Raw genomic sequence first — 13,093 nt, 5'->3', positions numbered from 1 at the left:
CAAAGCAAGCTCTTCATCTTCTCCCCAAACTGGAGCCACCTGCACATGTCCCAGCCTCTACTGATGGCAAACCCATCATCCCCGTCCTTGGGCCCCAAACCTTGGAGTCATCCTTGCTTTCTCTCTGTCTCTCCTACCCTTCACCTGGCCCATCAGCCAATCCTGTCACCTGGACCTTCCAACCTACCCAGAATCTGAACATTGCCTCTTGGCTTTCACCCCCTGCTCCCTGCTCCCTGGAGCCACCACTCTCTCATGACCGGACTATTACAAATGCCTTCGATGCTCTTGCCCCACATGGTCTACGGTTAACACAGCAGTCATGCCACATCATGCCTCGCTCCAAATCTTCCAAAGGCTCTCTGACAACAAGTCAGAGCACTTCCCGGGCCTCCCACAAAGCCCTGTAAATTCTGGCTCCCAATACTGTCTGACCCAACCTCCTACTGGCCCTCTTTCCCCTTTGGGGCAGCTGCACCCACCTCCTTGCTCTCTGGGGGACACACCAGATGTGAGCAGCGGGGGCCCTGAGCCACCACCCAGATGATGGTGAGCATGGGTGGGACCAGACAAGGTGTGAGCTCATTTCCTCCCACCTTTCAGCCCTCGCCGTCCCTCATCTCCTGCTTCATCGGATAGTCTTGATGGTTCGTCTTGCCTCTGCCTGCACCCACACTCTCATGGTCCCTTTCTCTGGATCCCTGCAGTTGCTTCCAATGTCAGCTCCCTGCCCCTCACCCTGTTCTTCTACCCAGAGAGCCATCAACATCATACCCCCAAACCACAAATCATATTAAGTCCTTTTCATACCTCAGTGCCTTCGTGGCTCCATGGGATCTCACCCTCCAGAGGAAGCTTGAAACCCTTGGTGTCAGACACAACTTCTATGCAATCAAGCCCCGGCCTTATGTGTATAGTCAGGCACCATCCTGCCTCCTGCCCTCTGACTGTAGTGTGTGTTCCTCTGGTGTTATCCCCCCAGACTTTTTCTCCTTCTTTCTGCTCTAAACCCTTCCACTGCCTCCACGTTTTCTTCTCACTGTATGGACCCCTTTGGATTCTAACGTTTAACGCACAGGATGTTGAGTGGAAGAGTAACTTCCCACCTTCTGTGAATCACACTCCCTTTGGGACACTCTAGAAGCCCAGAACCCGTTAAAAAAAAAGCCTTTAACTCAACTTCTTTGTAAGTTTAGATTTTTGACCACTTTTTCCCTTCAGGTGGAATAGACCTCCATTTTTAGCTCATGGGAAGAATGGGTAGGCGGAGGAGCTGGGCAGTGGTAGTCTGTTCCATGTGCCCTGAGGTCCATGGACATCCGGGTCTTAAAGACCTTCAGGAATCTGAGGGCTTGACCTTGGTCTCAGCCTCAGGTCCATTTACAAAGCACCTACTGTGCAGCTGACTCTGTGCCTGTCTTCTCATTCATTCCTCAACCGGACCTCAAGAGCTGCTGTTGTTCACTGGACTTAACAGACGAGAAAACAACTCAGAGGGCTCTGGACACTTGCCCAAAGTCGCAGAGCATAAAAGAGATGGATGGGCTCTATACTCCACGTGCAGTGCTCTCCCTACCCCACTAAACTGGCTCCCAAAGGGGTGCTTCCCTCAATTATCCAGACTCTGCAGTCCAGCAAACTCGGGTATCTCCCCTTAAACATCACTCCTGGGTCACTTCCAACTGGATTTCAGCAAAGGATAGCTCCACAGAACATATCATTAGCCCTCCCATCCAGAAAGGCATCTCTCTCTTTTGGAAACTCTCTCTCTTTGCACTTAGAGGCCTCAGAAAATCAAAACCAGATTTTAACCGATGATTTACTGAGCTGAAATTAAATACATAATATCACCATCTCACCTCCTCAGTAGCCCATTCCCACTTGGTTTTGCCTGGAACTTTGTAATTGCTTATGTTTCTTGAGAATAGTTTTTTTCTTATTCTTTGATGGCCCTCAGTCCAAGGCAAAAGAGTTCTAACTAGTAATTGTTTCTCTCCTCCTTCCAGAATAAACCAACCAAGAGGCTGGCCTGCCGGGGCAGGTGGGAGCAACATATACTCCTGGGGTCCTACGTAAGAGCCACTTCCTTCAAGCAAGATGGGGGCAAGCTGAGCGGCTAAAGACTCCATCCAAGTGCCATGGGGCTTAAAGGCACCATCCAGTAGCACTACTTTTCAGTGCTATCGCAAGGGTAGTTTTGATGCCCTTCTTCTCCATACAGCAAACCCAAGTTGTGGATGTGAGCATCCCAATCTCTCCCCCACCTCTTTCTCCTCTCCATAACAACTCTCACTGCATCAAAGTCTGTGGTAGCTGGACCTGGACTCTCCAATCTTCAAAGAAAAGAGAACTATTGCATTAATGGAGCACCCAGACACAGAAGAATTTCAGGAAGGCAAGAGGAGGTGCCCAGAGAAGAAAGAGACCTTCTGTGGGGAAAGAGGACTTGAGAAAAACACTTGGTTGGAGTGTGCTCTCTCTAATTGCTCCGTGGCTGGCCTACCCAGGAGGGACCAGCCTTTAAGGGAACTGCCAAAAAAATGGTAAAATAAGACTTACTACCTTCACGCCACCAAGGTAAGTATGAAGGGCAGGGAACAGAGACATTTCCCGGAGAAGAATGAGGCCAGCACACATATCGATCAAAGGTTCCATTACAAAAGGTCCCTGTGGAGAGAAAACGTCCTGAATGAGAGCAATATTGGAGCACCAGGGCCACTGATGGAGGCAGAGCCCCCTTCCGGGCATGGGAAGCTCGTGTACCCTATGCAGGAACTAGCCCAGGTGTCCCCCTGTCCAGATAGGTCAAGGATGAGGAACAGCGTGGGGAGGAGGGAATGCTTAATGCACCCCCAAGCACTGGCTTTGTCTACCCAACCTGACCTTTGGCAGTGGTCCCGTCAGTTATGTTAGTGTGCACGTCACGCTGATGTTGGTTTATTTTACATAGACTGAACTATCACACAAACTCGGGATCAGAAGGACACTTGGAAGTTCAGCCAGTGCCTTCTGTTCCATAATTAACTAAAGAATTGTCAAACTTTCATCAGTTAGATGCTGGCACACCCTTATTGTGAAATGTGCAAAATGACCTGTGGATATAGGGGGATCTGTAAAGTTGAGGCTCTTGGCTGCACGTATCCAACATAACCTCTATCTGGTCATATTTCTCTGTTTGAAGACCAATCCAAAAATCATTATGAGACATTTGCACCATCTCCAATTCAGGGGACGAGTTACACCCTGGTGCTTGGCGATGAGACACTACAAACACATGGCACAGCCTTATCGACCTCCTGGAATGAAATGAAGGGGTTTCAGGCTGGATCCCAAATGCCCATATTGCAAGCTCCTCACTCCTGGGAACTAAGCATCATTCCTGTCTGCTCCCTATTGGGGCTAGCATGCAGGGGCCACTTCAGGTTGAACAACCACGTTACTGGCATCAGGACCCCACAGATGCAGATCTGCCAGGTTATGAGCCGGCTCAGGGCATCCTGTAGACCTGGCTGCCAAGTGTCAGCACATGGTCTGTGTGAAACAGCGCTCACCTGGCCGAGCTGCTCATGGCATGACTCCAAATAAAGAGGACATGCCCTACTTTGATTTCAGAAAGCAGTATTCCCTAAAGTGAGGGGTGGTTCTTATAACAGATATCAAGCTTTGATTGCCACTAGCCTGGGCTGAAGAAATATTCAGAGGGAGAGGGGTATGGCTTGAAGGCTGAGATTCTTTGGGTCAGGAAAAGGAAGAGAGAGTTTATGGTAGCCTGTCCTCCTCCAAGCCCCTGAATGAAATCATCTGAGAGCAGCCAGGAGGATAAGGAGAGGCCAGATTTCATCAGTTAAAAAAGAAAAAAAAAAGAATCTGGATACACCCAAAGAGTCAGCATGAGGGCAGGAGAGGCCATGGACTGATCAAACGATTAACATATTTTCTAGAACACTCTAACCCTAGTGTAGACCTGGATAGGAGAAATATTATGACTCAGATTCAGACAACAACCTGGGGGATGAGGACCTCCTCCCACCCACCTACCCAGGTTAATCTACGACAGTTGCTCATGTCACACGATTTGGTGGTGAGTGTGCTGTGACGGATGACTTTAGATAAATAGTCACATCTATGCATCTATGTATACCCTGTCTCACATGCCACATGCTCTTTTATAATGAGAGGTGGGGGTCTCTCCTCCCTTCCCTTGAACCTGGGTAGGCCTTGGTAACCATCTGATCCAATTGAACGTGGGAAAAATAGCTTCCGAGGCTGGGTCATAAAAGGCAACATGGCTTCTGGTCATGGTTGCCCTGGAAGCCTCACCAGCATGCTGTGAGGAGCCTAGTCTGTATGGACAGGCCACATGAAAGTGTTCTGGCCAACGGATTCTCAGCTGGGAGCCACCATCAGCCATCAGTTGTAAGTGCAAACAAGCCTTCAGATGATTCCAGCCGCCAGCCACTGAGCCTCGCAGCTAAACTCTAGATATTGTAGAGCAAAAACAAGTCACCCCCACTGTGCTTGGTCTGAATTCCTCACCCAAAGAAACTGTGATGATGATGATGATGATGATGATGATGATGATGATGATGATGATTGCCTTAAGACCCTAAGCTTTGAAGCTCTTTGTTACACAGCCATAGATAACTAATACACCTGCTTACCAGAAGGTTCCTTAAGCAAGTCTCTCAGACACTTCTCTTTGTATTGAGCCCACTTGCGAGTTGTTTCCTCAAGGCGGGATCCTGTAACCTGGGCAGAAGAAAACCATGGTGACTCCCAGTTCACTACAGAGGCAACCTTGTGATCATTTCACCACGAGTCTCAAAACTTCCCACTGAAGTGGCCATAATGGCCTGCACCAAGAAACAGAACTTCTTTGGCATCTTATGTTCTATCTTAAAGGTGCATACAAATTCTATGTTCACTCCATAATCTAATCATATTGGTTTTCATACAGATATGACTTTTTCCCCAAAAAAAATCTTCAAGTGAGGCTGACATTTTAAGAGGAGGCAATATGCTCATCCTGAATGTCACACTCTACCAGATGAATAGATGCATGCTCCTAAGATTATGTGGATCTGAAGAAGAGAAGCATCACAGTAAGAAGGGCCCAATAATATGTCAGGGAAAGGCTGGAAGAATTGTAGGGACCTGTGTCATTCCACCTGGCTGCCTGTGGGTCCAAAGTCAAAGACCGGGTAGAGAGATGCTCTGCTACTATACTGAGGCCTTGGGATTTTTGCCTTTCTGACATTAACTATCCCCTCCCATAGAACCTTGGGCTTCCCAGATAATTGAGTTGTCTAACAACATCTAATTGTGTATCTGTACTACTTGTTTTGTTTTGTTTTTAACACAACAGCGGGGTTTAAAGGGGTTTTCTCTTCTTTAATTTACTCATCTTTATTGAGCACCTGTTGTGTGCCAGGCTTTGCATCAGGGAGGAATTGAAGGGGATGCAGTGATGGACAAAACACAGTTTCTGCCCTAAAGGACTTAGAATCTGCTAAAGATAAGACAATGTATGGTTGGCTGGCTACCAAAGTCGAGTGATGTTCATACCCTATCGTTCTCTGATCCCAAAGACGCTCATCCCCTAGCGGCTCAGTATTGGCACCACCAGTCACAAACCAGAAACCAGGAGTTGTCTTTGGTTCCTCCTTCCTCCTCCTTCCTCATCATCCAACCAGGCACCAGATTCTGTCCTACGCCTCTCTCCTGTCTAACCCTGCCTCCCATTTCCTCCACCTCTGGCCCGGTCCACACTGCTCCAGAGCGATAGGTCCCCAGGGCTGTCCTGCCTAAAGTCTTCCCCTCATGGCCTATAGAGCTGACATCACATCTCAGCCACCCCGGGGCCAAGCCTCTTGACCCCAGTCATGTTCCTCTGTGGCTTTGCATCTTTGCATTTCCCACTGGCCCTCCCTTCCACCCTCATCTTCATCTGGCCCACTCCCTGCTTACCCCAGAAGGCTCAACTCAAGCCCAATGACCCCGATCATACTTGACCACCTCTGTCACTGAAGTCTTGAGCTAGGAACCCTTCTCCCCAGTGCCCTGTGACCCCACGCATGACTAAGTCTTGTGTCCCATCATGTTGTATATCATTGGTGTTTCATTTGTCCATCCCCTTCGCTACCCCATACTTTCCTTGAAGGCTAAGACATGCCCTCCATCCCTGAATACAAGCCCTTAGCACAGGTCAGGAGTTACTGTCCTCATTTTCAGCTGAAGAAACAGAGGAACAGGTGTGGGGTGGAGTCAGAGAGGGGATGAACATAGGAAGGGCTAGGTAGGTGAGCTGGGATAAGATCATCCAATTCAGTTGGCTTTGAGGCTTCGTGTCCTCTCACAAGGGTAACAAACTCAAATGCTTTCTTGGGCCAGGTAGACAGCCTGGAGGAATGAGAGAAGACAGGTGTAACAACAGTGAGTGGAGAAGCCCAGTGTGAACTGGGGAGATGCTCCACCAAAACGCACTCAAACACAAATACATACACACAGTCAGCATCACAACCACTACGCTCACCCACACCCCCCCACAAAAAAAAAAAAAACAAAACCCAATCACCTATGAGCCCAGTGGGTGGTAAGTTTCCACCTTCTGAGTCATTAGTCCGGTCTACCCTCTGTCTCCTCTGCCCAGCATGGCCCACCCCCCAATACTATGGAATGCATGATGGGGTCTGTGAATAGCTCTTTTGCATCCTTTCCAGAGAATCACAAGGCCAACTTTTTGAAGAAGAGCTGTATAGGCATGGTTAGACCAGAGGTTACCAAACTTTCTCAAATCATGGTGCCCTTAGTGACTCCATTATTTTTCCACAGTACCCCTAAGCCAAAAGAGATACCTAAAGTCCCATTTTTTGAGTAGTTAGGGCCAAACAACGTAAGTATTTGCATCCTAACAACTGAGTGCCTGCTGGAGATTGCACAACTTCCCAAACTTGGGAATCAGATTGGGCACCATCGTGTTCCACACTGATGTTTGTGCAGTACTTGCCTTTCATCACAGCAACTGCAAGAAAAAAACAAAAAACAAAAACCAAAAACAGCTTTGCAGAGATACGACATCATCAAAGGGAATGGAACGTGATCTAATGCTGAAACCGTGCTAGTAATTTGCAGGGTCTGGCAGATGTCATGTATCTCTTTGCCTCCTTTGAAAAATTAAAATATCTTACGGCAGGCCTATGAGCTCACAGTGGTGCCTTGAGGCACCTTAGCACACAATCTGGAACCCATGGGATTGGCCAATAAGTAATAATAATGATGAACATGATGAGGAAATAATTGGCATTTATCCTTAGGCTTCAGTTTCCAATAAACTTTCAATCTCCCACAATACTTTCTGTCTCTGAGTTATGGCACAAGAGTCAAGATGGAAGCTTATTAACACGTCGTTTAAGAAAATAAACATCCTAATGGGACTATAGCTGCGTCTATATTATTTTTCACAAGTTCAGCAAATAAGTTGGTAACCAAATCATCAGCTTCCAGAATCCTCCAAGCCTCCGAAGTAAGACCCTTTCTTGGATAAAGTGCTATTTATATCATCAGGGACCTCACTGGAACTGGCCAAGGAAGAGACAATAAAATCAGTCATGCACGTGAGCTCTGTCCCTGGACTAACTTTACCCTCTTTCCCTGCCCTTTGCCATGACTGATGGCCATGGTCAGAAGAAGAAAAAGGAGGGAAAGGAGAAAGAGAAGAAGAAGGAACCCTACAAAGCACCAAATTTGGTCAATCTAGGGGAGCTGGACAAACAGACTGTCTTCCCAGGTACTTGTCCTAAAGACACGAAAAACGTAAGAGGCAAATCCAAGTTCAGATCCAAACAAGGTAAGGAGGAGAGGAAATAGCACGAATGGATGTTTTCTAACTGGAAAAATCGACTTGATCTTGATTCCTCTTTCCCTTGCACGGGCAACCAGCATCAACGACTAACTTGGTTGAGGAAGGATCGAGGGAAAGGGAAAAAAGACCTTCTGTGCATTGCTTTCAATACATTCTATTGTATTCTTTGTTCAAGCAGGCATTTGCCTCTCTGTAAATCAAACTAAAATTGCAAGAAAGCCCCAAAAGGGGAGAAGTTGGAATATAATCTCAGTATCAGAAATTACCATCTCCTTCCGGACTCTTCTCTCGGTGCACATGCTTCCGTTTCCTTTTTTTCTTTTCCTTTCCATTTTTATTTTAACCAAAAAAGGAAATCATCTAGTTTTACGCTTTCATCCGAAGATACACTGTGAATATGTATCTTTTTCGAGAGTCATACTTCTAAAACACCATTTTAACAGCTTCGTGATGTTCTGTGAATGACTGTGATACAAATTAGTTTTCAAATCCTCCAGCATCGAACAATTACACTGGCCGAGATGCTTGTTAATATAAATGCTGCTGTACTGAAAATATTCGCAATTAAATATTTGAGCACATCTTTATTTGCTTAGGAGAAATTCTTCCAATTGGAATTTCTGGGTCATAGAGTATACACATTTTTAAAGGCTTTTGATAATGGACTGCCAACCTATCCTCGCCAAGGTTTTTTTTTTTTAATTTAAAAACATGCACCTTTTTACGCTCCCATCGGCAATCTAGGAAAAGAGCCACAAATTCCCTTCTCAAAGAGCCTTAGAGAGAGAGTCTATGTTTTTTGAACCCAAAGCAAACTGCTAATTAACTTAAATGAGTCTAGCCGGGGAGGTGGGGTGGTGGTGGACTGCTCCAATTTGGAAACTAAACTATCCCTGAGAATTTCTCATTAAGTGAATTTTGGGAAGACTTCCTGCCAGAAAACATGCCACGGTCATTTATATTCCATGCAGGGAACGCGTCTGTGAGCAAAATCCATCATGAAAGTCTAGCAAAGCCTTGTAATGTAAACATCTGGAGGAAAAATATGGGATTTAAGACCGAGAACCAAGAAGTGTGTGTGTGTGGTGGTGGGGGGGGGGTGCTCATTGGGGTTATAGACGCACCCTGGAGGACAGACAGACCAAAGAGGTTCTGAGGACAGACGCAATGGCAGATGGGGGAGGGGACACTGCTCACAGGCACGTTATTGATTAGGAACACGCCAGACGAAAGGAACAATGTCAGTGTCCTCCACCGGCCTGAGGCACTGAAAAGTTTGCTGATATAATGTATACCTAGTCATGTGTTCACAGCTTCCGTGGGAATGCTAGGGAAGAGCGAACACAGGACTTGCCTCCGGCCAGATAACAGTGGTTTCACTTCTCACAAGTCACATAACGGCAGGTGATGGTCATTTAACTCCCATGAACCTTAATTTCCCCACCTGTGAAATGGGCTCAGGACTAGCACTTCTGTGAGAGGCTCGCGGTGGGGATTTAGCAAGACCCATTTAATGATAGAATGCAAAGTGCTGCAGCGATGCTTTGGCACCCAGTGGCCAAGGCACGATCATGTGTACAAGGGGAAGGAGACTGGACAGCTAGCTGAGGGTACGCAGTTGTAACAGGAGATGTCCGGAGAATTGAAGCAAGTACGTGAGTTCTGTGTGGACTCTCCCAGCAACGGCCCTGCCAATATCGAGCTAGTGGCTTCCCAGAGGCTGCCACCACCACAGGGATTCCGCGAAACCATCGATCGGGGCTCACATCCTCAGTCCGCGAAGGCTTGAAGGCAGCCTCTGGGAGAGATCAGACGCAGAGAATTTCGCAGGTGTTTTCTGCCTGTCTGGTTCCAGGTTAGAACCAAAGAGAGCCGGATGAGGTGAACACTTACAAGACCGGGCACCACGGCCCTCCCTAAGTGGGGGCAGGAGGGATTTTGAATCCCAAAGCCACACACAGGGATGAACTCCACCCATGGACCAAAGGAGGAAGAGAACCTTTCCTCAAAGAACTTTCATCACCTGCATTTCTCAGGTGAGTGGGACTGGGGTTCCTTCACGTCATGGTCCAATATGAAAATGGAACCTCAAATGGGAAAAGGGGCCAAAGTCTAGTCTCCCTGGACAAGAATAAAACAAGCTGGGGCACCTGGGTGGTTCCGTTGGTTGGGCGCCTGCCTTCAGCTCAGGTTGTGATCTCAGGGTCCTGGGATCGAGCCCCGCGTCGGGCTCCCTGCTCCGCGGAGAGCCTGCTTCTCCCTCTCCCTCGGCCTGCCTCTCTGCCTACTTGTGCTCTCTCTCTGTCAAATAAATAAAATCTTAAAACAAAACAATGTACCAGAATGCCCACCTGCAGAGGTTGGTCACATACATTATAAGACAACCTTGAAGCCCTCAAACATCCCACCCTGGGGCTACCTTTGCCGACACGGAAAAGTGTCTTCATCTGTAAGTGGGATTAACAGGAGGGACTCCCTTGAGGGGCATGAAATGAATTAATGCGAGGGACACACCTGACACCGCCCCTAGAGCACTGTTCAATAGAAGGCTTAGTTTGTGTTAGCTCTTAGTGTATTTCCTTAAGACATAAGCAGATAGCGAGATAATATTTACAGTCTGATCTTATGTTTGTTGGGGGGGGGAAAGGCCCTATATGTAAATAAATAGCAGGAAGAGGGTCTGGAAATACAAGCCCCCAAAGGCGAATGAGGGTGATTTCTGGGTGGTGGGAATACAGTGATTTACAGTTGGTATTTATACCTCTTTGGATTTTATATGTTTATTTTTTTTTTGAACAATGAACATTCTATATTTTTATACTAAGAAGAAAGGAAGGAAAAGGAGAAAGGAAAGAAGGAAAAAAACCCACAGGCCATCAACCTTTAAATACTCAGGCCTGAGAAAATTGTAAAACCGGATAGGAGCATATATGGGACGAGTTTAAATGCTATTTACAGAGTTCACGATGACACTGGAAAATGTTTATAAAATGGTGTAAAGGGGGAAACCGGGATACAAAACACTTTATGCATCATAATTCCGGCTGCCCAGAAACAGGCATAGCAAAAGGATTTGCAGGAAATATGCCAAACTATTAACAGTGATGACCTCCGAATATCAGGCTTATGGTTAATCATGACCGCCTCAATACTGTTTTATATTTCCCAAATTGCCTGCAAGAGCCCGAAACTGCTTCTAGGATCAGAAAAGATGCAGAACTGACCCTAACAGCAAGCACCATGACAATCCAAATCATAAACCGCTCTTACTTGCTTGATGGAGACCAGCAGCAGCAGGGCGAGCACGGGCCTCGCAGGGGCCGGCGGGGAGCGCTTCTTGGAGCGAGGGGGAGGCCGGGCCCCCTGGGCAGCGGGAGTGTCCATGGGCAGCGCGCGCACTCGGGGCGGGGGTCCCCCTTTCCTTCTCCCGGGCGCTGCCCCACCCGGTGCCGGCCTCACCTTTCCCCCCCCCCCCGCCCCCTGCAACTTCACAGGCGCAGGCACGTTTCTCGAACAGTCCAAGATGTACCACAGGCAGCCTCCTCCTGCATTCCTCCCGGCACCGAGCGGAGAAATGTTTGCACAAACCCTCTCCACGCCGCGCGGAGAGCGTCTGAACCCGTCTAGAGCCACCTACCGATGATTATCCGGGGTTTCTCATCAGCAGTGGCTCATCCCCCGCCCCGGCCCCCCCAAAGGCAGGGAGATTTTTCCCAGACCTTCCCCCAAGTCAGCTGTGCTCCCAGGGACTTCCTCAGCAGAGGCCGCCCGGGAGGCGAAGCCAGGCAGCCGGCGGTTCTGCTCGCGAAGCCCTGCTCCGTGCACGAGGCCCGCGGGCCAGAGCCTCGGGGTTCCAGCCGCTGAGCAACAACTGGCTAAAAGGATGGGCCTCGGGCCAGTTGTGCGGTGGGCGTCTTGGCGAGGGGGCACGTTTCTGACGAAGGCCCCAAGGGCAGGGTCTCCTCGGTGGGGGTGTGTGTGTGGCGGGGGGGCTGTCTATGCAAACAGTTCGAGGGAGAAAGCAACTTCTGACCCAGGCCCTGAGGCAAAACCCCAATCAGGACTCAGGTCCCATCTACTGGAGAGCCAAACGACGTGCGGGAAAGTCAAACACACCTCCGGATGGCCCCCTTGTGCCGCCCGGCCCACCCGGCCCAGGCTTGCACGCAAAGCCCCACCAGCGCTTGCTAACGAGCCTCTTTGTGCCGGCTCACCGCGTGCGCATGCGCAGAATCTTTCAGCCGACGACCACCTGCTTCGTGGGTCCTCGCCAACAACCCGGTGAGGGTGTGAGGATTTCTCCACCCGACAGCTGGGAAAATGAGGCGCAGAGAGGTTAGGGTGCTGGGCCACGGCCACAGAGCAGTAAATGGCGGGGCCGGGAGACCCAGCATCACCCGACGCGGCTACCTGGTCAGGTGCTGATCTTCCCTTAACTCCCCACGGATGTTCCTTTTCTCCAGCGGGCCCCTCGCGGGGTCTCTGAAAACCTCTGCTCGGCCCTTCTGGCCCCACCTCTCCACGGCCAAGCTTCCCGGCCTCCAGACCAGAGACCCGGGAGGATCAGCTGAGACACAGGTGGGCAAGAGACAAGAAGACCCTGTTGGCATTTAGGTTAGTTTTGTTTTTCTCTCCATTCCGGTCGGACAGAGGCGCTCATCTTCACTGACTTATCTGAGTGAATGAATTCTGACCGGTGAGGGAAAAACAAGTAAGCATCGCTTCCTAGAAATCCTTGGAAATCTTAAGATCCCCACGTGGCAAGATTTTAAACCTTAGCGGCCAAATGCTCATAGTGAACCAAGACCCCGAAAATGGACTAAGGCAATAGTAGGACCTCTGGAATCAATGTGGTCTTCTCTGGGACAGCAGGCCGAAGAGCGCCCAACGATGCTCCGATCCTTTCCTTACGGCTGGAAAGCCATTCTGGAACCACACGTTAACAACTCTGTCTTCCAGGCTGCACACTGGCAAAGGAAATGAGTGTCCGGTAAGAATATTCTAGCAAATCTCTCTGAACTTATTCTCAAAAGCATTCTTTTTCTGAAGGGAGAGGGATTAGGGCCACCCAGGACCTCCCCGCTGTTGGACAGATGCCATCTAGTGATAAGACGTGATAAATCCTCTTCCCACAAGACCAGTGGTCAAGCCTGCAAACACAGGGCTCGCAGGACATGTCCCCCTGCCTGCGCCAGCAGGACGTAGAGAGTCAGAGTGACCCACAGGGCACCG

At 49.0% G+C, this 13,093-nt stretch overlaps 1 protein-coding gene across 2 annotated transcripts in view; it reads right to left on the bottom strand.

Annotated features, from left to right (window-relative positions):
- The window catches only part of GLP2R (glucagon like peptide 2 receptor), a 51,083-nt gene extending 39,648 nt beyond the window's left edge, over positions 1 to 11,435 (bottom strand). For both annotated transcript variants that reach the window (XM_027626541.2, XM_027626542.2), the window contains exons 1-3: positions 11,132 to 11,435; positions 4,662 to 4,749; positions 2,563 to 2,667 (exon numbers count right to left, since the gene is read on the bottom strand). In XM_027626541.2, coding sequence (XP_027482342.1) covers positions 2,563 to 2,667; positions 4,662 to 4,749; positions 11,132 to 11,245 — 307 coding nt within the window. In that variant the 5' untranslated portion in view covers positions 11,246 to 11,435. The remainder of the gene's footprint in view (positions 1 to 2,562; positions 2,668 to 4,661; positions 4,750 to 11,131) is intronic.
- Between the last annotated feature and the right edge of the window lie 1,658 nt (positions 11,436 to 13,093).

The sequence above is a fragment of the Zalophus californianus genome, chromosome 16 (assembly GCF_009762305.2).
Source record: "Zalophus californianus isolate mZalCal1 chromosome 16, mZalCal1.pri.v2, whole genome shotgun sequence".
NCBI classification, from domain to species: domain Eukaryota; kingdom Metazoa; phylum Chordata; class Mammalia; order Carnivora; family Otariidae; genus Zalophus; species Zalophus californianus.
This window is presented reverse-complemented; position numbering and strand designations above follow the sequence as displayed.